This window comes from Rhineura floridana, chromosome 1, assembly GCF_030035675.1.
Source record: "Rhineura floridana isolate rRhiFlo1 chromosome 1, rRhiFlo1.hap2, whole genome shotgun sequence".
Lineage (NCBI taxonomy): Eukaryota > Metazoa > Chordata > Lepidosauria > Squamata > Rhineuridae > Rhineura > Rhineura floridana.
Genome location: NC_084480.1, coordinates 109,901,370 through 109,926,316, shown reverse-complemented (window position 1 = coordinate 109,926,316; position 24,947 = coordinate 109,901,370). Strand labels below are relative to the sequence as shown.

Here is a 24,947-nt window from a genome sequence, read left to right as displayed (position 1 = left end):
GCTATTTGAAATCAGAAAGAACTTCTGTTTTGAATGTAGTATTCCATATTGATTGATCTGTTACATACTTTTATTTAATAGTTAGGTTGATGATCAAATAACTATATTAATCTTAGAAACTCTGGCCAGCAACTGAATACAGTTCCAAGTGTGACTCCTATATTTAATTGTGGTTGGAGCATTGCTAAATTGGTTATTCACAACTAAAAAATATAAAGGACATAAACCATACAACACACTTGGAGATGCCGTTTCAGAGGTAACAGCAGACCTCAGAATATCAGTACATGCATTATCAAGTCTACTTCACATATTGCAATAACAGATAAATGATACAGACTCAGACTGAACATGTGCTAGAATTGTAACGTTTGAAGCTGTTGTGTGTCTTTTTGTCACCATGAGTGTGCTTGGAAATGCTTGGTGGAGTTGTGATTGGTGCCCAACTTCCCGTGTCTGTTTCTACAGTGTACAAAAGGGGTGTGTTTGTCCGTCTGTGTTGTAATACGTATGTGCTTCAAATGCTATACTTTTAGTAGTACAAAATCATAACATGTGAGGAGGCCCTGAGTTGTATTTTGTTACAGTTATACAACAAAAAGTAGGAATATGTATTCACAATTTGTTGTTGCTTGTAGATACCTGGAAATGTCTCTCAGAGCAATCATGTTCCTATTTATTCAGGCGTAAGTTCCACTGTAATCAGTGTGGCTTCCTCCCTAACAAAGGTGTTTAGGATTACAGACAAGCAGTACAATCCTCTGAAGCCAATTCCATTGAGTTCAACAGTAGATGTGTATAGAATTGCAGTGTAAGTGTGCTGTAGTCAGCTTGAAGCAGGGATGAATGTACTGATTTCCAGTAAGATTCTTTTATGTTTTCTTTCACTCCTCCCCACCAACATTTCCTTCCTGTGTCTTTCTTTTCCTTTTCCCTGTCCACACAGGCCCAGTTTTAATTGTCTAGAGCAGGCTTTTCTTCTCCGCAGCTGTTCAAAAAACCTGGAAATTGCCTTGATTTGCTTCACTAATTTTTTAGTAATTGTCTCTCCTAGAAGCCCTGCAGTCATGATGAACAAATACAATTTTTGGTGCTATCTTCAGATGCAGATTAGTATAACCATTCCTTCTGCTCAAGAAACTCCATGTTAGGGTTAACAACAAAATGCATAATGGCTATGGTGCACTTAGATCTGTACCAGGTGTAGGCTTAAAGTTAGACATAATGAGCTAATATTCCTCTCATGCAGTTCCTAACAAAGTTAAAAATGGCTGCAGGATTTGTCACTTTCTTCCTATGCATTCAGTAGCCAGCATTTGGAGATGAGCTATAAGACTACAGAAGCTCATGTGTTTATGGGCTGCATTTGGCCATTATGCTAAAATATGGTTTAGTGAGATAGATTAGCATCGTCCCTGGCTTACATGTCCCCCTTGTTTCCTGTGCAGCTTAGAGAAGGAGTTTGGAAGCTTTTGCTTTTGGTTAACCACAGCTTGCTATGTTGTCTGAACCCAAAACTGAGATCAACTTTAACTATGGCTTTTGTTTTAGATAAGCCAGCTTCAGAAGCCATGGTTTGAAACTGACTTGTTTGAAACTAACCATAATTAATGTTTTGCACAGTTTGTTGATCCTGATGACAGAATTTGTAAGCCAGGCAAGAGTCTGGGCTGGTTCATGTCTCACTAAATCAGGGGCAGGGAACCTCCAGCCCTTAGGCCAAAGATGGTCCAGCAGACCTCCTGGTTTGGCCTGTGAGGCCATTTTGGGGAAAACATGCCCACTCACCCTCACCTGATATCATACATGACATCAGGTGTGGGGTGGGTAAAGGCAGGGTTCTCCTTTGTTGGAGAAGATGGTGATAGGGGTGTGCTTTGCTCAAGGAGGGGGAAGCAGTTTCCATTATGAAAACTGCTTCTTCCTCCCAGCACTGCTCTTTGAAGCCACCCCAAGCTGATCCTTTCCAGCCCCAGTGCCAGAGATGAAAAAGAGAAGTGTGGGGAGGCGAGCCACCCCATGCTTTTATTTCGCACCTTCAACATTGGGTCTGGAAAGAAGAAATGTGGGGAGGTTTGTAGAACATATGGCTGGCAGTGCCCTTTGTGCTATGGTTCCCAAGCTTGGGAATTCCACCCAAGGGATTTTAAAAGATGGGTTGTCCCACAGACCTGTCAAAGTTGGCCCATGGGGTGGGGCCCCTGGAGCCAAAAATGTTTCTGACCTCTGCACTCAACCATAGTCTAGCAAGACCCTGGAGTGCCTTACCTGGCAGAGCCATATCAATAACCTCCTTGCAGCTGCATCTCTGCTGCTTACTGGGAGGGAGAGGGGCAAAGCAGCAGCAAAGTCAGGGTTCTGCACGTGCACTGGCACGAGCAATAGATTGGCTCCACTGGTGTGCCCATACAGCCTCCATCTTGCTGTGTCCTCACACCTTCCCGTAAGTGCCGGCAATGCCACTGCTGGAAAGCTGTTGTGGCTCTGCTCAACCAGGAGAGTCACTCCTGCCATGACATCCAAACACAGCCATAAGTCATATCTGGGTGTTCCTTCCTGATTGGAAGGAGGCAATTCCAAAGCACTGGCCCATCTAGGGCCTCAAGAGCCTCCTCTGAGAGCAGGTTGTTCTGCTGTTTATATCAAGAATTACTGAATAATACAAAATCAGCCGATAGGGCAGAATGATCCACCTTGAGGGAGGTTAATTTGGAAGGAGGTAAGGCCAGAGCAAGTGAATCATATAGACACCCCAAAAAGCAGCTGCCCTGTAAAGTGGTATTTGTATAAATCTTTAATTATTTAATTAACCACTTGCAGGCCATGAGTGGTTCTCTTGCAATTCACTTGTTTGGGAATGACAGCCATCATAGCTTTCTTTGAATATCTGACATTTGGTTGTATATGGAGCGCCCCTTCCATTGAGAAAAGGACCTGAGATCCAGTGGAGGCTCCTGCCGGAGGAAGAGAGGAGGGTTAGGGTGATTTTTGTCTATTTCCCCTTCCAGCCCTAGAGCCACCTCCCACATTTTCCAGAGCGTCCCCCAACATTCCAGAGCAGATTTTCCAGGGGCTGCAAGGGGAAGGAAGAATTGGCAAAACTGTTTCTCATAAACAGAAGTCCACTCATGGGAACTTTGGATCAAAGCCAATGTTTCAATTAATTAGTGGGTTTTAAGCCAACTGACTAGTTTACATTTTAGTTGGAAGATATTTATTAGGGAATGGCAAAGGAGGAAAACTCTTAGTTTTTTGTTTTGTAATGTTAAGGACAGAAATAGAAAATGTTGTGTTCTTATGCAAGCCTAATTCTGTTGCCTTAAGAATTTATTATTATTATTATTCAAGTTTTATAAAAACAATGACCACAAACAAAAACAGAGATACATAAGTAAATGAGAACTTTACAACATCTCAAAATCAGACCAAATAATCAACCATAACTTTTCCAGTTCTTTTTCAAAGTTCATCCCATGGGCCCAGGCTAGAGCTGCCCATGTGTAGTCAGCAGTCTTTTTTGTAGACAAGCTCCATAAAGCTGTACCAGATTTCAGAAAAGTTGTAGATTCTTTCCAAAATGTTCTTAATTTATGATTGTATTAAGAATTTGACCTTATATTTCTTCGGTTATTTTTTTTTTAGGTAGATCCTTCTAAAATGTTTGAAAAACAGGTACCATATCGGATTCCAAGCCACAATGTGAGCCCATCAAGGAATTCTCACAAACTTCAGTTGAAACGAGGTATTTAATAATTTGTTAGTCATTATATGCATATTATATGCGCATGCATATAATAAGACAAACCTTCATGTCACAGGATCCTATCATCATCTAACACTGCGGGTTGAATTCTGTCACTCTTTTAAGATAATATTTTATGCACTTTGGTCCATTGATTTCAGTGGAAAGCATAATACTATTTGGTGTAGTATCCCTGTATGCCTTGCACTCAGATCCTAAACACATTCTTTCAGTTCCATGGGAATTCTTGAGATTTACCTCCAAGTGATGGATTTCAAACCATATTATAAATTGCAGTTTTTACCTTTCCTACTCACTTGCCTCTGGGGTAAAGGAATTCTCCAGAATAATACAACTGAGTAGTTTAGTACAGAAGAAGATTTTAAACTTTTGGTATATAGAGCCAGTTCCAGATTTAGTGGGACCTTCTAGTTCTGTTTTCCTTTTATATGTGGAAGGGAAAATGAGGACAGGGCCCTCAAGAAAGTATAGAGTGCTTTCTCTTTCCCCTGCATAACCACACACCATCTCCAAACATCTGTGATTAGAGGAAAGGCTGTTGCTTCTAAGTAGTATCTCTCGTTTCACATATTTATGTAATCTACGTCTGTCAATCATACTACTAAAGGTGTAATTGTGCATGGGAGATCACAGACCACAGGAATGGACTAGCTGGAAATTTATTGATATAGATTGCTGGTGGGGCCCTTCAACAGTCTTTGCACCCCAACAAATGTTCAAACCTGTCTACTGCTAATGCCAGTCATACATTTATTTATTTTATTTATTTAATTTCATTTATAAACCGCCCATAGCCAGTGGCTCCCTGGGCGGTGTACAACATACAATAATACAATAAATGAACAAAATCACAGATAAAAATACAAATTCATAATAACACTAAATGATATTAGCATAGCTAAAACATTAAAACAGTAAAATACATAGAAATATATTAAAATGCCTGGGAGAATAGGAAGGTTTTAGCCTGGCGCCGAAAGGATAGCAGCGTACATGGAGACAAGGCAGTACATCTCATTTTTACTGTTCCTGTTTGGTATCAGCAGTTGTACTGATGAATTAATCAGTGTGCTGAGAAGTGGGGGGATGAAGCATGGCACATGGTGCAAATCCTCACTGCTTATAATGCTGTTCATGTTTGGAAGAATGCTCACTATTCCCTTAAATATGCCCTTAAATATTAGACAGACGCCATCTCTGTTATCTAATCGGCGCCTATTGAAGACCTTCCTCTTTCAACAAGCCTTTTAAGTTGAGACCTTATCCCAGTCTGTGTCTGTGTTGGAAATGCTTTTTAAGATGTTTTTAAGCCTTTTTTTAAACAATATGTTTTTAACCTTTTTTAAGATGTCTTCAAAGCTTTTAAAAAATGTTTTTAAAGATGTTTTGTTTTAATGTATTTTAAAGTCTGTTTTTCTTATGTCTTAAAGTATTTTTAGTGCTTTTGTTTGCCACCCTGGGCTCTTGCTGGGAGGAAGGGCGGGATATAAATCAGATAATAAATAAAATAAATAAATAAATGAAGTTTTGTTTTTGGACATTCTTAAAGACTTTTCTGTTGCCTATAAGTCATACAGAGGCAAAACAGACAGGCCCTCTGCAACTCGTATTGCAAGATGCTTAATATGTTAAGCTAACTTAAAACATTTTAGAAAAGAATGCAAAAGGCAAACAGGGCTCTTTACTTTCTGGAAATTAAATGGTCTTTCCAGATAATAAATATGCAGCTGTTACATAGTCATGGAGAAGAACCAGACATCTTTCTCCAAGCTAATGAGTCTAATGCAGGGATACTACATTCTCAAACCACAATATTTTACCCTCAGGAAATGCAGTTTACCTCTCCCCATTGTCACCAGTGGGACCCCTCCGATAATTCTGAATGCCATGCAAAATGCGGTTGCATGAATGTTGTAGGCACTTGTTGGATGATGCCCACGAAATAAACTTTTCATCCCCTTGCTTGTGACAGTTTGTGAGCATGTAAAAAGTTTATTTGTTGAATGTATTTATAAACCTCTTCAGTGGAATAAAGTTCAGGTAGCCCTTAAAACAAAACACAGTAGCGTCAAACACATGCAAGGCTGCTCTTTCCTGTACAGCAATGCTTTCCTATTTGACAAGCTTCTTGACTCCCCCCAATCCCCCCACCATCTGCCACCTCTTTTTTCCCTCTATTTACTTTTGCTCTCTCCATCTCTGCTCTTGCGCTGGAGAGTACATCTCTCCCATGGTGTACTGAAAGAACGAAAAAGCTGCGTTTAGGCTCTCTTCAGCACAGCTATTTTCCCTGCAGCCATGCATCATGTAGGCATTAACTGTAATGTTGTTGGCGCTGGATCAGTGCAAGCATTATTAAAGCACTAAAAATAAAATCGTGAGGGTGTTTTTTTTTTCATTCTTTGGAAAGGCCCATAGGTATTGTAAGAACTGAAGCTGGAGAGCTGAATGGATTTCAGTTTTTGCATCCAGAAGGCATATTTATGCCACAGATTTAAACTGGTTTAATAATAATTACTTTTTCCTAACCACCCTGGGGTTTATAATTCAGGTCCAGGGTCTAGAGATCTCCAGCTTGCATGTCTTCTGCTTATAAGAACAGTACTCTCATCAAAGTACAATTTCCAGGATTCTTTGTGGGGAAAATAAAACAGTTAAACTAGCATAAATATAAATTTGTACTATAGAGATGTTCTCTGTTCTGGTAGAAATTGTCATTGGTAGCTTATGCATTTTTTGAATAACAAGATTCTGTGTCTTAGTCTGTATATTGTGTTCTGATATCTTATATGGAAGTGTGGTTTATAAATATTTAAATAAATAAATTCTATAATAAAAATGATACTTAACCAGCTATTAAATTATATGTTAAAATATTTGCCTGCATAATTTCAGACTGAAGTCTAGCAACCTACTGAAAGCTATTAATTGTGTGAAAGTTATTTATGGATCTGTTTTTACTTGCCAAGCAATAGAGACTGGTGACTCCAATGTCAGTCAATCCTCTCTGGGGTTTAGCGTGAACTTTCAAGGAGCTGTCCAAGTTGCTGAAACCTATTCCCAAACTAGATTCAGCACCTTGGACAGCTCTTTGAAAGTTTGCGCTAAAACCCAGAGTGAATTCATTGCCCTACTGACATTGGAGCCACCAGTCTCTGCTGTTGCCAAGTTTAGCATAAAGTGCTGATGGAGGGAAATGAGTGCAGCCCTTTTCGGACGTCCTCCCTTCTTCCTTAAAGCACTACAGTTCTGTGCCCAGAGTGTAGAAAATACAGAACAGAACAAAACCCTGGTGGAAGTGTTTCATACATTAATATTAACTGTATTGATCTCAACACAAACCCTGCGTACTACATAGGGTTTTCGAACAGGCCAGAAAAAACAACTTGGCTTCAGTGGTTTGGTTTTTGGCTGTTGGGCCAAATGCCAGCAAAGAGCAGAGCCCAGGGCATTTTATAAAAATCTGAATGCCTTAGGTAAATAGAAGGGTTTTGTGCCGAACATGGACCTGCCCCAAACTGCTGGATTTCACCTGTTGAACCTGCCAAAACGGCTGGGCTTCAGCGTGTGGGTAAATCCCCAGAACTGCTCTAGGCTCCATCTTCAGTTTACAGGGTTTTGCACCTGAGACCTGCCCAGGAACTGGAAGATTTTCTTTCAGCTGTATTCTATGGGACAGCCCTGTATAATACATGTGAGGAAAGTGCTGTTGCATTCTGGTCTTGCTTGCAGGCTTCCCATATCTGTTTGGCCACTGTGAGAACAGGACACTGAATTAGATGGGCCTTTTGGCCTGATCCAGCAGGGCTCTTCTTTACTGGTAGCATACACAGCATAGCGCTACTGCTGAAATTCTAGGTACCAAGAGAAGGTTGTCAATTTTGGATACAAAATATTGCAGAACATAGGCCTGGCTATAACCATTCTTATGAAGGAATGTGTATAACCATTCATATGAAATGATCATGTCATCTTTTATCAGTCCTCTTTCCATATGTGATATATGCAATCTAAGCATTATTTTAAATCTTTTGAATGGATTCTTTTTTTAAATTTCTTGCAGCATTATCGTTTGATAGTTGGAAAGCAGCCTGTCCAGCAGCTAAGGTAATTTAAGAAGTGGTGTCTGGAAAATCATTGCTAGTTAAGTTAATGGGTGAAGTATATGACATTAATAATACTGGTTGTTTCCCATGGTAGTGTTTGAGGTTAGGAGGACAGGTTTGTCAGTGGCTGGTAAAGGGACATGGTTTGCATAACTTTCCGCAAAGCATCCTTTACTCTGCCATAAAAGGTGTATAAAATTAGTTCAGATACAAGCCAGTCCAATACCTCTGAACTGTTTTTCACTATGAAGGATGTTTGGAATTATTTCATCAGGCTGCCCACCTTCTTACACTGGCTTTCTATGATCCAATCTCATCTAAGATCCAGTTCCATCATATTTTCTCATGGTATTACTTCTTATTCACAAAGGTCTTAAGAGCTTTAAAACTTGTCAGAATCAAGAAAACTGTCAGTGCAATTTCTTGTTGAAATCAGAACAAGGGGAAATGTAATGCGTGTTTTTATTATTTTGTGCTGTGCTCCTAATTCAGATTCTGCACAAAGAAAACCTGAATTATGTGTTCGTAATGAATTATACAAAAGAATCATACTTGCATATACTTGCTTTGTGCTATTTAATTGTTTTCCCAAATTCAAAGAGCCTGAAATTTCATAGTATGGTGGGAGGGAAGGGCATGGAAACTGGAGTTACCCAACCAAGAGGACAGGGAAGGAAGGAACTTGGATGCTCTTGTTGTGCCTAAAGCCTAGCCCCAATAGGGGGGAAAAGGTAAGGTTAAAAAGTACCTCATTTACTGAATACAGTTCAGAAAACGCACAATAACACACACTCTGCAGGGACATAGTTACCAGAGATAGGTGCTCGGACTGTTAGATGTCCCATCTAGCAGTTGAGAGTGATGAAGAAAATGAAGTTAGGCTGTGGCATCAGATGCATTGTGAGACTCCAGGTGGGTATAGAGTTCTTGCCCCATCTTGCCCCCAAGATGCTGTCTGCTGCCCATGCTCTTATCCAGCCATCAGGGGGTAAATTGCTCAAGCCTCCTTCCACACTCTTTGTTACCTTGACCGCAGGCTGTCAGCACATGGTCAGAGAAATGTGAGTCTTGTAACCCCAGTGATCGGTAGTGTGCTTGTTCTTGGGGTATTCTGGACAAAGGTTCTGCTTACAGGTGCCTGGCTGAGCACTGTTCTTTCTAGTTCCGAGGAGACTGAGCATCTCAGGCTTTGGTATGTGATTTTGTCCGGTTTTGTTTTGCGTACCACGTTTTGTGATACAGTTAACTTTGTCAGTTGCTTCTTTCCTGATAGCAGAGTGTTCTATGCTAAGCTAAAAATTCATTCCTCATTTGTGCTATTTACAACTAATTCATATTACATTGAGAGTATTCCAGAGGGTGGGGGCCACAATCGAGAGGGCATTTTCGATTGTGGCCCCCACACTCTGGAATTCCCTTCCTTTTGAACTTTGACATGCCCCCTCCCTGATGGGCTTCTGCCGGGCCTTGAAGACCTGGCTATTCAGGCAGGCCTACAAGATTTCTGGGGTGGATTAGCTTTTATGATGTTATTGATTGGAAAATTGGTTTTAGATTAATTATTGATTATTGTTTTGATCTATATATTGTATTCTGTTGTGTCACTGTACATCGCCTAGAGTGGCCGTTAATTCGGCCAGATAGGTGACTCACAAATAAAATTTTATTATTATTATTATTATTATTATTAAAGACTGGTATACAGTTGAGGGCAAGAACAGAGAAATGTAAAGGCAGTTTATAAAGAAAAAAATTACTTAGAAGCTTGACTGGAGGCATTATAGGTCTCTTCAAATGCAAAAACATGCATGAGTACTTGAAATAGAGAGAATATACATGAGTACAGGCTTCATAAAACATGCTTAACTGATTAAAAAGCAGAACATTATGTCCCTCTCTTTTTGTCCTGTATATTTATTGGGGCTGTAGTTAATACGTTTGTAATAATTTGTGGTAGCCATGGGTTCTGGACACTTGCTTGAAAAATTAAATCTATAAAGTTTAAAATGAAATGGAAAACGTTGGCTCAACCATTTTTCTGAGACGATGTGGAAATCTATATTTATATTTGCTTCAGCAGCCTCCACTTGTATATATGTTAAGGAAGATCATTGCAAAGAATTGTGCCAATGATATTTGACACTAAAAAGGTTAAATAAGAGAGATAAAATTAAAACAATGGGTTAAGTGTTGGTGATATGGAGAAAGTACATGTTGATTTTATGCATACCTGGTGAATGGGAATAACTAGATACACTGAAGATGCAGATACATTCAGCTTACTTTAATATGCCACTATTGCCTCAAATTAGAAATCTATCATATCGCCCTCAAATTACAAATTGATTTAATTTGAGGTGAGATAGCAAAGTTGGTCATATTAGCTAGTTTTATTTATGCCTGGGGAAATCTGTTGCATAAATACAAGCTGTATGTAGGTTGGGGCCATTTGTTTGATAGTGGATGGAACCGCATGATCTATTTGTTATAATGTGCTGCTTCCTGCTCTTACTAATATTGTTAGTAATACTGCTGCTGTGTGTTTACTTAATCTTCCCTTGTTTTTATTGTTAGTATCCCTTTTTCTGTAATATGGAAGTACAAGAGCTATTACCAGTGTCCTCTGATAAATAAGATTGTAATTCCGTAGATATCAGGTAGTGGTGTTGGTAGACTACTACTCCACCCCATTTGATTTATCCTGTGGGGTGCCACAGTATGATTTTTAAAAAATATCTACATGATGTGTAACTTCTCAGTGAAACCCTTAGAAAATGGTATCCAGAGAATGGGTTGAGATTAGGATTGCCAGGTCAGAAGCACCCAAACCCTAAGATTTCAGGGGCAGGGCCCTAGTGATGTCATAGGGGGTGGGACCCTGGTGATGTCATTAAGCATAATACATTAATCATTAACCACAGTTGCTCGGAGCATACCACTCAAACAGAAAATTTCTCTTATTGGAAATTATGATAGAAATCTTAGCTAAATGAGCGTGTTTCCAGATCATGGGATGGGACCATTCCTTTTCACCTGCTTAGAGAGTAAGGAACATTTAATCTAGGATGCTTGCTTCTGGCAAGAAGGGTTTAAGTGCTCTCAGGCCAGGTCAGTCACCAGAAGGCCATTGTAGGAAGAAAGCCTAGTGTTCTGGAGATGTTAGATGGGAGCACTCAGGAGTAAAGATGGATGCCCCTGAAGGCTACAATTCTAAACACACTGACTAAGCCCTATAGAACTCAACAGGACTTACTTCTGCGTAGATATGGTTAGGATTGTGCTATTGGTAAGGCTTGACTAGGGATCCTCTGCAACGATATCCATATCAAAGCAGGGATGACAACCCCCTGCCTGGAATGCCCTGCCTGCCTTTTAACATGGCTGCTCCAAACTTCTTTACAGACTTGACCTTGAGAGGTTTGAGAAGTGAGTAAGAGTTAAGAAGATTCTCTACTCTTTCCTGCCTACCCTGTGGGCTGCTATAAACTCACTTTGACAGCCAACCCAATTCCAGTGAGTAATAATTGACAGAGAGAAAATGCACATGGTTTGGCCTACCTTCAAAGGCAGTAGATTGGGAACAACAGCAATTGAAGTCACACTTCACAGTATGTGAATTCTCTTTTACCATGATGGGCAAGGAACGAACCATTATGCAAATAATGAGGTGCATCATCAGTGCGTTTAAGGAGGTTGAGCTGACTACATGGAACCACTGTTGTTGCTTCCATGGATGTAAAGCAGTATATAAATGTTGTAAATAAAATACATAAATAAATTTTGGAGTCACTGTGGCCATGGAGTCTCTTCCCATTTTTAGGAACAAAAGAATCTGCCTTATACAGACACAGGCCATTTGGTACTATCTAGCTCAGTACTGATGACATGGACTAGCATTGATTCTTCAGGATTCCAGGCAATAGTCTTTTCCAGAGATTGGAGTTGGACCTTTGCGTGCAAAGCATGTGCCTTACCACTGAGCTACAACTCTTCCCCTGTTTAAAAAAGTATCTTTTAAAATTGTTCTTTTCAGTTCACTAATGAATGCACAGCATACCTAGGGCAGATCCACACCATGCATTTAAAGCACATTCAGCACACATTTGAAGCACGTTAATCATCATGGGAACTGCCTTTTGTTAAGGGTGGTGAGAACTATAACTGTGAGGAGGAAACTACACTTCCCAGGATTCTTGGGGAGGTCATACACTTTAAATGTGAGTTGGATGTGTTTTAAATGTATTATGTGGATCTGCAGTACTTCATATACTTTCCCTGCATATAAATCATTTTAATTAAATTTTAAAATGGAAATAAGCTACAAAGTTGAATGGGTGACCATGGGCTACGCACCATCTCTCAGCCTAATCTGCCCCCCAGGGTCAAAACAACAGAGGGGCACCATGACCACCCCAAGGAAGAAGGGCACACTTAAAATATAGAAGAAATAATCATTTGTAAATAATAATTTACAACCATAGTGTGAAATCAGATACATATCAAGACATAGTATGAAGAAATATTTATATAGGCAAGTCAGAGATGTTTATTATTTACACAACCTGTAAAGATATTTATAGTGCAATCCTATGCGTGTTTACTCAGAAGTCCCAATGTATTGAATGGGGCTTACTCAGATAGGGAAGCATGCACAGGACTGCAATTCAGTGATAAAGAACTTCACTCACTCAGTCCAAAATTCATAATCATGCCACTTTAAGCTGTTTTGCAACTGTTTTATATATTTTTTATGGTTATTGGATTTTAAATGGCTTTATTTCTTGTGAGCTTCATATTGGGAAGGTTTTCAAAACAGGTTATGAATAAAACAAATAAACTGCCCTCTTCAACAGTCCAGTGAAATTTAAACTTCTTTGACTCCTTAATTAGAAAAGTATAATACTACAGCATGTATACTTTTTAAAACTTCTGTTCAAAAATTATTTGAAAGATAAAATGTATAATATCCCATTTTTGCAGGTAATTTAAAAAACCTCTGCATGTACAGTTTTATTTTATAATTATAACTAAAATTGTTTACTGTGTATGCCCATCAAGATCCTGCTGTGATCTTCTGTTGTAGTGCAATCCTATGCATGTTTACTCAGAAGCAAGTCCCAATCCTGTACAGAGAAAGTACTCTTTATGCTGCTGAAAGTTATATATTTACTGAATTCCTGATGTGAGGCAAGCGGGAAAAGGAAACTGTTCTCAGGACTTAAAATGAGATTTAGGTATTGCTTCTGGGTCAACAAATCTTGTCAATCACAACCCTGACTTCACTTATTCGCTAAAAACCTTGAAAGGGCAGGGATTAGAGCAGCCAGTACTAACAGAATTTGCGGGGGGGGCTGACATTTTGGCATACATCTTTTGAACCAGACCACCTAGAAACGTATTTTTTAAAAAAATGCAAGCTAAGAGTCCAGAGATTAAGGTGACTCACCTGAAGAGGACCCCCAAAAACTGGAGTCTCTGGGTGAAAACTGGAGATCTGGTAACCCTAGTTAAGATGCTTTCATTCAACTCTGTCCTCCTTTTTGGCTGAACAAGGTGAGGCACATGCCCTAAGCAGGTGTGTAGGGTCAGTGATGGATTGGATGAAGGAGAACAAACTGAAGATGAATTTGTGCAAGACCAAGATAGTGATGGCAGGGTTGGGGGAGGTCCGATTGAGCTGAAAGATGGTGATACTCTTGTTCTGGATGGGATCCCCTTGAAGGATCAAGTTCGTAGTTTGGTGGTGCCTCTAGACCTATTATCAGCCCTGGACCCTGATCGCCATAGCCCAAGAGTTTTTTTCACCAATGCAGGTTGAAGTTCAAGTTCTGACCATTCCTAAGAAACCTGGCTACCTTGACATGTGACTTGTTAATATCCATGTCAGACCTCTGTAACATTTCATGGGGCTGCCTTTAAAGACTGTTTGGAAATTTTCACTTAGTTCAAAATGTGGAAGCTGCTAGCATTAGTGAGCATCTGTATTGAGTAACCTGCTGTGGCTCCCAATCTGTTTTCTGAGCACAACTGAAAGTGCAACTAAAAGTGCTAGATTTCTTTTTGAAGCCCTACCCAACCTTGGTGCAGTTTATTTTTAGAGAATGTCTTCTTTCATGTGAGCTGTCTCCTGCTCCATATGCTAAGACTGGCTACTGATGGTGATGATCGGGGAGGGACACAGAGTGTTGGTATGTATAGGTGTTGTAGACTTGGACTTTGGGAAGCTAATGCTTGTTCTGGAAAATGTGTGGTGTATGTGCAAAGTGCAAGAAAATATCCCTACCCTCACCTTCTTGCCTGGAAATATGCCCCCCCCCGCAGGAGTCCCTGGAGTCCCCTCCCTTCATAGACATTGAGTACAGGTGTTCTTCCTTTTCTCCTTCAATGTCCTTATTCTAACTACTGGTTCTTCCTTTCTCCACAGGTGATCAGAGAGCCAGATGAGCAATACTCTTCAGATCATGATCCATCATCACTTGAAACAAGGGAACCTGCCAATTACTCTCCAGCTTTTTGCCACAAAGCTTCATTTCCCTCCCCAACGCATTACCGGTCACCAAGCCCTGGTGGGAGATGGGCATCTCCTCAACACAGGTTACCATTCCTAGATAATTAAGTGCCAGCTCCAGTGTCAGCATACCTAGATCCCCCCTGCCCTCAAAAGTGCTGTCCTTCTGTAGCAGTGGCTGATGCTGCTTCTCTTGTTTGCCATCACCAGGATCACCTAAAAGCCCCACAGGGCTGCTAGTATTATAATACCACTAAATCTATGGTGAGACCACATTTGGACTACTCTGTTCAGTTGTTACACCTCAAAAAGGGTATTATGCACCAGGCAGAGAGATACCGGTGTGTAGAAGCAATGACAATCACAGACAGAGTATGGGTTAAATATGAACTCAAGTTTGATTACAGTGCATTGGGGTTTGGTGCAGCGTGGGGCAATGATCTGTTCATTGGGCAGCCCAATATCTCCACCCCAGCTCATCTGCTGGGTGCCCAAGAAAAAATTGCCAGAGAAAAGGCCCATCATGGTTTAGGGCCAATAGCAACCTCGGTGTGTGGCTTATGGATCCCCAAGCTAGGGCTGAGGCCTTACTGTGCTCTGCCCAAGACCCTTATGAGGGTCCCCTCATAAGCTGTGGATCCTGCCCAGTGCCCTCCCCTGCCACAAGAGGTAGGAAGCATAGCTGCCCAATTCATTGCCAAACCTCAGTACAGCTACAACCAATTTTGCATCTCAGCTTGGAGATCCACTAGCCAAGCTTCATTGCCAGGCCAAGAAAGATGAACGCCGTACAGTCTCTATAGCTCTTCTTTCCAGATGACATTAAAAGGGATTAAGACAAATCCATGGAGGATAAAGTTATCAGTGGCTACTACCATGGAAACCGTGTACTGTCTCCAGTATTGGAGACAGTAGGCCTCTGAATACCAGTGACTGAGTGCTATTGCACTTGCGTCCTGTTTGCAGGCTTCCCATAGGTATCTAGTTGGCTGCTGGGAGAATAGGATGCTGGACTAGATGGGGCTTTGGTCTGATCCAACAGGGCTCTTCTTATGTTCTTATGAAGCAGGGAGGAAAGAGAGATTGGGTCAGTTGTTCTGGTGACAGGCAGGTGCTCCCTCACCAATGTTAAGTGGTACAGTGGCAACTATTGGCCATTGGAGGGGTAATGAGCGCACACTTCCATGGGCTCAAGCAAGGGGTGAGGGCCATTCCTGTTTCCTTGGCAACAGAGCTAGCAATTGGCACAGTACTGTCTGGCAATGTTACCAACTATCATCACAACAGCTGGGCCAATGCTTCCCTCTCTAGTACTGGATAAATTGGAAAAAGATCTGTGAAGACAGGGTGAAGGTTTAGGGAGCAGCTGTAGCTGTTGCTCCCACTGCAAAATATTGATGTGTGGAGGGCTGGAAAGTTGATCAGAGAGTTGATATTCGGTTTGCTTTGGATGGGATTGCACTGTCCCTGAAATATCAGGTCTCCAGCTTTGGAGTGCTTCTGGATCCAGCTCTTCAAATGATCACTGAAGTGTCCTTCACTGCTCCAGACACCTTTCACCAATCAGCAGCTATTCTTCTTGACATTCTTGCTACATTTATCCATGCTTTGGTATCATTCAAGTTAGATTACTCCAGTGCATTATATAGGGGGTTGTTTTTGAAGTCTGCCCTGAAGTTCTTGACTTCATCTCACAGATTGCTCGCATGTCACATCCTTAGGGACCTGCTCTGCTGTATGGGCCTTTAAAACCCTGTACAACCTGTTCCAGGCCATCCTGAAGCAATACCTTTTCCTGTATAAACAGGAACATTCTCTCACCTTCATTTCGCAGGTGTCCACATTATTTACACAATATTAACAAAAATACAATTTTTTATTTACTAAGGCCTTTTGGCAGTATTTGATTTGATTTGTTTGTTTTTTTTAAAAAGACTAATTTGTTGGCTTTACAAATTTGTATTGTAATTTTTTAAATTTGTGAAACTTTTTCAAAATATTTTGTGAGCCATCTTGAGAGGGTTGTTTTTGGTAGAAGATAGAATATTTTTTTTTAGAGAATCAGCTGAGTGAGAATGATTAAATTCAGAAGATGCTAATGTGCCTTTTACATACTCATCACTGTATATGAGGCTTGATGGGGATCTCTTGGAGGTTTATTAATGGCCAGAGTTTCTTTCTCGTGACAAGTCAGTCATGACAAGACAGTCCTCTGCTGCTTTCTCAGGCTGACTACAGAATGCGATGCAATAATGTCAATCAGTCGAGATGAAGAGCTCCGTTCTAGGCAGATCCCATAAATAATCCTGACCTTGTAGTATAAAAATAGCCAAAAAGTTCTGAGAGAATTCCACATATTTGGATCTCTTTGCCATTGTTTTGTCAGAGAGGTGCTTTGGGTTCATAATCAGCACTTGGCAGCACCATGCCATTTGCTGACTAATAGCAAGAAGAGGATTTTTTTTGTTGGTATCTCTTGGTCCTAACTTGCAGAACATGGAGGTTGGAGGTTAAAACAATTCTTTGTCTGCCAAATTTTGCAGCTGTAAATGAGGTTCACAGAGTTTTTTCATAATACTGGGGGATGGAAGTGGGTGGGAACCAGTGTGGTGTAGTAGTGATAGAGTTGAATTGGGACTGAGGAGACCCTGGTTCAAATCTCCACTTGTGCCATGAAATTCACTTTACTATCAGCCTGAACTAGCTGACAAAGGTTGTTGTGAAGATAAGCTAGAAGGGGCAGAACCACGTACACTGCCTTGAGCACTTGGAGGAAAGGCAGGATATCAGCATAAGAAATAAATTAATAATAAATGAATACTGTGACCTTGAATCATATGTAATTATTTTAGCGAATTTGTACATTACCTTACAAAGAATTCCCAAGACAACTTCTAAATTAAAACAAATGTAAAAGCATCATAAAAACAATTAACAAATGTAAAAGCATCATAAAAACAATTTATCCAAAATACAAATATAAAGCAAACTTACTACAGTTTTAAATGGCAAAAAAGCAATCTGAAATCAGATACAGATAATTGGGAGTTTAGTGAAAGCACAGGCAAAGAGATTCATTTTCTTCTCAGTCAGTAGGAGAGCGGAGCAGACAGTAAAGGGTTAACTTTTTCCAGAAGAGAAGAGAATCTATTGCTTTCTGCTCTACTCAGGGATCAGAAGAACACTTCACAGTAAGTCCAACTTTCTAGAAACTGATGCCCAATGGATATCTGTGGGGAGGGAATTCCATAGCCAGGATGCCACCACAGGAAAGACCCCATTGCCACCTACTTCACTACTGAATGTGTCAGCTCCTGAAGAAGGGCCTCTGACAGAGATCTAAATGATCGGGCACGTTTGTATGGGAGTAGGTGGCCCTACTATTAATAATAAATATTAATGCATTGTTTGGTTTAATACCATCAGTTAATTCAAAGTTTAGAAAAATACCACTAATAAGTAAACGCAGGTTTTGGCTTCAATTTTGCTCAGTATTAAAACCATTGTTTGTTTGTTTGTTTGATTGATTGATTTATATCCCGCCCTTCCTCCCAGCAGGAGCTCAGAGCGGCAAACAAAAGCACTAAAAACATTTTAAATCATCATAAAAACAGACTTTAAAATACATTAAAACAAAACAACTTTAAAAACATTTTTAAAGCTTTAAAGACATATTTTTTAAAAGGGTTAAAAAATTAAAAAAAAAAAAAACATTAAAAAGCAAATCCAACACAGACGCAGACTGGGATAGGTCTCAATTTAAAAGGTTTGTTGAAAGAGGAAAGTCTTCAAGGCGCCAAAAAGATAACAAAGAGGGAATTTGTGCATAGTCAGGGTTGTATTCAACTAAATTGTTGCACTAGCAGAAGCCAGCACAAGCACTTCCCCTTTCCTCTCCCTCCATACGTGCTGCATGCCCTCCTGAAATCTGCTCCGAAGGGTGGGGAAACCTCAGAACAGTGTGCGGGGGAGAGAACATGGGAGATTGTTCTGTCGGGCAATCAGAAATGCTTGCACTGGTAGAATGATCTCCTTAGCGCTACATTGAATGCAGCCCATAGTCTGGATTCAAATTCAGATTTATTAATATGTAATAGAATTTGGCTTTAAACTAGTTTAGAGGACTTTGAAAAAGAAATAGACAAATTCACAAATGATAGGTCTAGTAATAGTGATTAATCATGATAGCTAAATGGAACTTCAGAGACAATGTATCTCTGAACACCAGGTTCTAGGATTCAGCATTGGGATCACCATCACTTTAGGAAGATGCTTTATACGAAGTCAGCCCAGTATTGCCTAATCTGCTCTAGGATATCAGACAGAGGCCTTTCCCGTCATTTCCTAACTGGCGATTCCTAACTGGGGTTGAGCCTGGAACACTCTGCACTCTGCATGGGCTCTTCCACTGAGCTGTGATCCCTCTCATTCATGTCTTCTTTGTGGGCTTCCAGAGGCACCTGGCTGGTTGATACAGGAAATGGAACTGTCACCTACATGCCTTTGGGTTAATAAGCAAGACGGTTATTGCATCGTTATGTTCTTATGCTCTGTGGAATCTGATATAGAAATATAAATATATTTGTAATGAATTCAGCTTAATGGGAAAACCAGAAGCATTTGCTTTCAGTTTCCCTTAAACTCAACTTGTTGTTGTGTCTGAACTAGAGGTCATGCCTTACAGTAGTTATGGCTGTTTTAAGCAAACCAGCATTATGGTTTGATGTTGGCTTTCAACTGATCACCATTTGTGATCATCAGAATCCCAGGCTCATTCCAGTTTGTTCATGTCCTGTTCAGTCATGATTTAGTGTGACATGCAAATATAGCCATTATTTGACATTGCTTTTATTACCCAATGGAACTATCTGTAAAGAAATCAAAATAATGAGTATCAAGTGACTTGAGTCCACTGACATTTTTCAGGATATATTCCAGCCCCAATTCAAGCTGGGAAGAGATTAATGAGAGAGTAAAGAATCTCCTAACCTCAGACGAGGCCAAGCAAAGACTATCCATTGTAAGTATGATAAGCTTGAAGAACTATTATTTTCTCCCACCCCAGTTACAAAAATAAAGTTCTGTAAAGCCTTATATGGTCATGATACATATTCCAATAATCTGTAAAACAGAGTTGGCTGGCCTAGGCCCCTCCAGATGTTGTTGGACTCCGGCTCTTATCCTCCCCAGCCAGCATGGCTAATGGTCAGAGATTATGGGAGTTGTCACCCTACAACATCTGGAGGGCCACATGCTAGTCACCTTTGCTATAAAACATCATTTTTTCAGCAACCTTAATTGTTTGTTGAGTTTCGTTCCCCTTATGTATTACTTCTGTTAATTTATCCATCTCTGTTAAACCAAGATATTTCAATAAATACTCAACTGAGAGGAGTTGAGGTTTAGATTTAACTGAAGTTGCTCTAGTTGCTGTAGATATTATTCTAGATAATGTCGTTGCCATTAAAAGTGGCAGTCACACATCTTGTTTCCTACTGTCTCTATATGTACTGCAACTTACTTTGTGACATGACATCATCGCATTCTACATCTCTCCACCCCTACTACATTTCATTGGTTGTTGAAATGGGGGGAAGAAAACTCACTGGATCACTTGTCCCTTCAAATATTCCTCTAGTCATGTGGCAGCTGTTTTTCTATAAACGGCTCCTGATATGGTAGCATTTATATGACCCAACCAAGTGGATGGGGGCTGATCCTGCAGGTTTTGACTATGGCACCTTCTTGACAGTGTGTTTGGATACCAGTTCCATGGGGAAAACGACAAGTTTAGTCCTTGCCCACATTTGAATGTTGAATGATATAAGGAAAATTGCAATATTCATTGCACAGGTGAGTGAAGAACTAGATACTGAACATCTGCTTTGGACAATATAACATCTATCTGCCAAGCTGTCTAGCCCAGTACAACCCCGCCCCTCTGTGACATCAGAACAGCTAAGCCTATGGCAGCTAAAGAGGTTGTGACACTTTTGCCTACTCAGGCTGATTTTGATGTCACAGAGATCAACTCCTCACTTTTGGATGATTCACATACTGTAGCTTGTGGGTTATGAATCTGCTAGATTCTTCCTTCCATTTAATTGAATAGCTTACTATTTAACCCTTTAATTCAGGGGTGGGGGACCTTTTTTCAGGTTGAGGACCACATTACCCTGGTACAAAGTTGTTATAGTGAACATTATATGGGCCATATTTACATGCAATGAACTCTCTTTCTCTCACTCATGCTTCCTACCTCTGTTTCCTAATGTAGCATGGAAACAGAACATATTTAATTCTTAGTACCCGCTCAGGTTTCACTTTCCATTTTCTCTATAGATGTTCATTACAAACATACAATATTTGTAAAAAACCACAAAAAACTAACACCCTTTATTTTTCCTAACTGTGCAAAAGACAAAGATAATTCTGTAATCCTAGCAGAAGAATGTGAATAAGATCAATGTTCACCTGACTTGTAGCTGTTCAAAGCCTCAGACTTCAGAATGCAAGTACATCCTGAAAATTGCATGCATGCATTTGCAAAGTAGACACTTCTTGCATATTGCAAGGAAAATACCTTTTTACTGAAACATTTCTCCCTCTGCTTTGATCTCCCTGCAGAGGAAGGAATTGTAATTGCACACGTTGCAGAACATTAAAACCGTATTTCCTCACAGGTATTTCTTGCTGAACAGCTGGTGACTGAGGGCACCCAAAGGCCTGATGAAATCAGGTTGTGGTCCATATCCAGCTTGTGGATGGGAAGTTCTCCATCCCTGCTTCTGAAAAGCCCTTTTCTGCTTATAATTTTTTGTAGGCATTTATCTCTTCTTCCATGATCTCAATGTTATGGTTCGTTTAAATCAGAAACTACTTTCACTCTCTAGTTTCAAAAGCCCTCTGATGGTGACACAGATCCATGTGTGTTAACCCAAACTGACATTACTTGCTGTTGTCTCTCTAAAATGATACATTCCTCTAGTGAATTGTAATAGAAAGGTACACTGACCGACAGAGATACAGAGGACAGTGTCATACACCAGTTATTCCTGAAGGTGTAGTGATAAGCTGTTTTAATTCTCCTAGAACAGCTGATATATTTGTTTTTAGACAGGCACATTTAGTAGTGCTGATGATGATGAACAATCCAAGTTAATGGGACAAGTATTTTGCAGGGAGCCACTGATTTTGAAATTGATGATGTCCTTGAAAGAAGGTCCATCTCTTTGAGGAGTTTCCCACAGTGTGATTCAATGGAATAAAGATACCACTCGTAGCTGTCATTGGCAAGGTATGCTGCTTAATGCCTCCTCTTCTTTCTCTTTTGATTTTTTGGACTGGTATGTTTCCGGCAGTTAAAAAAGAACTTGGAAAGTTAAATACAATTTAGCACACATCTATAAGATAAACTGTTTAGGCCCCGAAAAGATGCAATTCTCATGCAAATATTGGCCAAGCAGGATGAGAATGATCACAGTGATGTCATGAATCCTTGGAGAGTTGCCGGGATCTGTCTCATTCTCTAGACCACCTGTTGTGAAGATGACATTGTCCCTCATGTTCTGTCTTTCATTAAAGAACCCAGACTGACAATATTGATGTCATGACATTTGAATGTATTTTGGAAGGGCCAGAGTCCAACCAACTCAAACCCTTTGTCATTCAGTCTATGTCCAGCCTCGCTTTGTTAATGAAGGATCCCAGTATATATTGGTCAGAGTGAGCTTTTAATGTTGTTTGATCTATTGAGGTTTGCTTTTTGTGCTTTTGGTTTTAATTGTTTTATAATTTATTGCTTTGTAAACTATCTTAGGGGCCCTTGTGTAGCCAAAAAACAGCACATAAAATTTATTACGCGCTGAAAATAAATAAAAAGGCCTGGATAGCACCCTATGCTAACTGAATGGACACATGCCCCAGAATCTGTTGTAATACACGGTTATTCTTCAGTAGATGTGCAAAGGTTCCTCTGCAAGTGAGTGTTGACAGTGTTCCCTGAAACTGGAAAATTGAAAACCGTTCATCTAGAATATGCTTTTTTAAAAATAATATGGTGAAGCATAGCCTATGATCTTTATCAGTGAAGAAGCATTCAGAATGATAAAGTTACAGGCCCCTTGCAAACAAAACAAAACAAAACAAAACAAAAAGGACTTACAGGTTTGTTGAAGTGGGGTTTCTCTAGATAATTCTATCCCTTTTTTCCATTCTGGGGTAATAGATAACGTAACATCTGTTTTTGCAGATAGAATGCAGTGGCCTTGGAATATCAACCTGAAGACCCGTTGCTGACAAGATTTTTGTTCTAGAACCAACTGATGGATGGTTTATTTTCTGTGTGGTGTTTTGTCTAAATTGATTTGAAAACAAGTCTATTGTAGTGCTGATTAAAGAGTTTATACATTTTCAAAAGGAGTACGAATGTATTTCATTTAGGATTGTTGTCATAATAATGTTGATGGTGCTGTCCATTTGCTGCTGAAAGTATTTTCTGTGAAAAATCTACTTGGAATTATTTTACCACTAAGGGCTGTGCACTACTAAGGCTTCAGACTGTGCTTAGTGTAAGTAGTTTTGAAGTAAATGGGGTTATTCACAATCAGGAGTGCCATTTTGAATTTTATAAAGGTGTAGGAAAAGAAATTTTGGTTATGTGTTGGGAAGATTCACAGGAAACTTCAGAGGACCACACTTGGATAGATTCAAGGTCATTAGGGCAACCCGGATCCCTAATCTGCTGCTGTGGAGGGGCTTTGGATGCAACTAAGGTATTCCTTTGCCCACCTCTGCTTGGTTCTGCCAGCTCTGCTCACCAAAAGTGGGGGTGGGAGGATCAGTATCCCTGCTGATGGTATGCAGCATAAACCCTGCAGACCAGGGCAGTTTGGGGGCAGGAAGGGGTGGAGTTAGTCAGACCAAGGACCTGTCTCTGCTGCACCAGCCTAGAACTGGCATAGCAAGAAAAATGGAAAACAATGCATGTCCTTTCCACCTGGCCAGTACGAAGCTGCAACACTTTGGATGCAGCAGTGGCTCTGCTACTCTGTTCAGGTCCACTGCTCCTAGCTGGAGATAAGATTGCCCTCTTACTTGCAAAAAGAAATCAGTATAGTTTTAGAGTTTTTGTCAGTTGTTTTACTACAATAAGGTCATCAACACAGGACAAATCACCCTCTCGCCCCATTTTTCTTTTTGTACTTATAACATGCATACCTTATGCATATGCCCATCTAATTGTTTATAACCATATTAACTCAGTATATGGAACTAGTGGACTAGACAAAATTGGACTTGCTCCTGATAAGTTGTTGGGTTTTGAAATTTTTGTAGCCTTAAATTATATTTTATGTTTGACATGCTTTGGGGGATTTTTTTTCTTGAAAAGGACTAAACAAATTTATTGAATAAATAAGTGATTATACAGGGCCTGGAGCAGTACCATTTCCACCCTCCCTAAGTAGTACTCACAGCAATAAAACAGAATACCTTTGTGATGCCTTGCTGGAAAATCCTTATGCTATATGGCAGTGCATGGCTAGCATAGTTAAAGCAGGCTGGTTCCTTATTTGTTGTAGGTCTTCCATCTGATAAATATCTGTAAGGTCCTGTTATCTGAGGAGATAAGCCATATATGGACATACAATTGATGGATGTCTGCTCAAAGAACAAGTGTCTTGCTTCAGGGTGAAAGCTCTTACTGGTACCAACTGGGGGATTTCCTCCCAATTGCAAATAGCAGCTTCAGAGGAGGGAGCCGCGAAGGAAAGGGTGAAACCCTCCTCAATTCCCACTGTGACCATTATCATTGTCAGCACACCCTTCAGGATGTTATTGCATTTTAAAAACTATTTTAAAAATAGAACAAGACTCTCCTTTTTCCTAACAGAGGCTCATATAAGAGGTAAAAAATTATGACAGCATTTCTGTGCTGGGAGAAAATGCACCTGTTGAATTTATGCCTGATACTCAGGTGTTAAAAGGTCAAGTCTCTTTCAGTAGAAATGGTGTGAAACCTTTCAGCTTGCCAATTGTTTTATCTGAGGATTTAAAAGTTTGTATTTTCATCTAGGTTATTCCTAATCCCCTAAAATAAACATTTCCTATTTATCTTTGTTTTAATAGACAACCATAAAATATGTTTTGGGAATTGCAAAAAGGAATGCATGAATTAATGAAGAGCTATGCAGAAGCCAAAATCTCTTTTCTGTAGTAATGATGGACTCATTATTATTTCCCACCCACTGACAATGCAGCTAACATCCTGCTTTTTCCTCAGAGGCATTGAGCAATTTAAAATATTACCCTTTCATCTTTTAAGTTCTACAGATACAGCCAATTAATTGTTACTTGCTATCTGTGGTTACTGCTCAAAACCCTTAGTGAATGCGATTGATCCACATAGCGGGATGTTTAAATGCCTTAACTGCATGCATCAGTCTCTAGGGCCAGCTCATGTTGCCTTACAGTACAGTCATTCTGGCATTTGGATTGTTGTGTGCAGTAGAATCGTTTAAAGAGAAGCCCCTATCATCTGAATCACAGGAATGGCTTTTTGGTGTAATAT

The 24,947-nt window shown here is 40.1% G+C and overlaps 1 protein-coding gene across 5 annotated transcripts in view; it reads left to right on the top strand.

Moving 5' to 3' along the window:
* Positions 1-22,773, top strand: part of SPATA6L (spermatogenesis associated 6 like) — a 41,034-nt gene extending 18,261 nt beyond the window's left edge. For all 5 annotated transcript variants that reach the window (XM_061629249.1, XM_061629257.1, XM_061629238.1 and 2 more), the window contains 6 exons: positions 3,643-3,742; positions 7,827-7,870; positions 14,294-14,463; positions 19,304-19,397; positions 21,559-21,674; positions 22,629-22,773. In XM_061629249.1, coding sequence (XP_061485233.1) covers positions 3,643-3,742; positions 7,827-7,870; positions 14,294-14,463; positions 19,304-19,397; positions 21,559-21,645 — 495 coding nt within the window. In that variant the 3' untranslated portion in view covers positions 21,646-21,674; positions 22,629-22,773. The remainder of the gene's footprint in view (positions 1-3,642; positions 3,743-7,826; positions 7,871-14,293; positions 14,464-19,303; positions 19,398-21,558; positions 21,675-22,628) is intronic.
* The last annotated feature ends 2,174 nt before the right edge of the window (positions 22,774-24,947 follow it).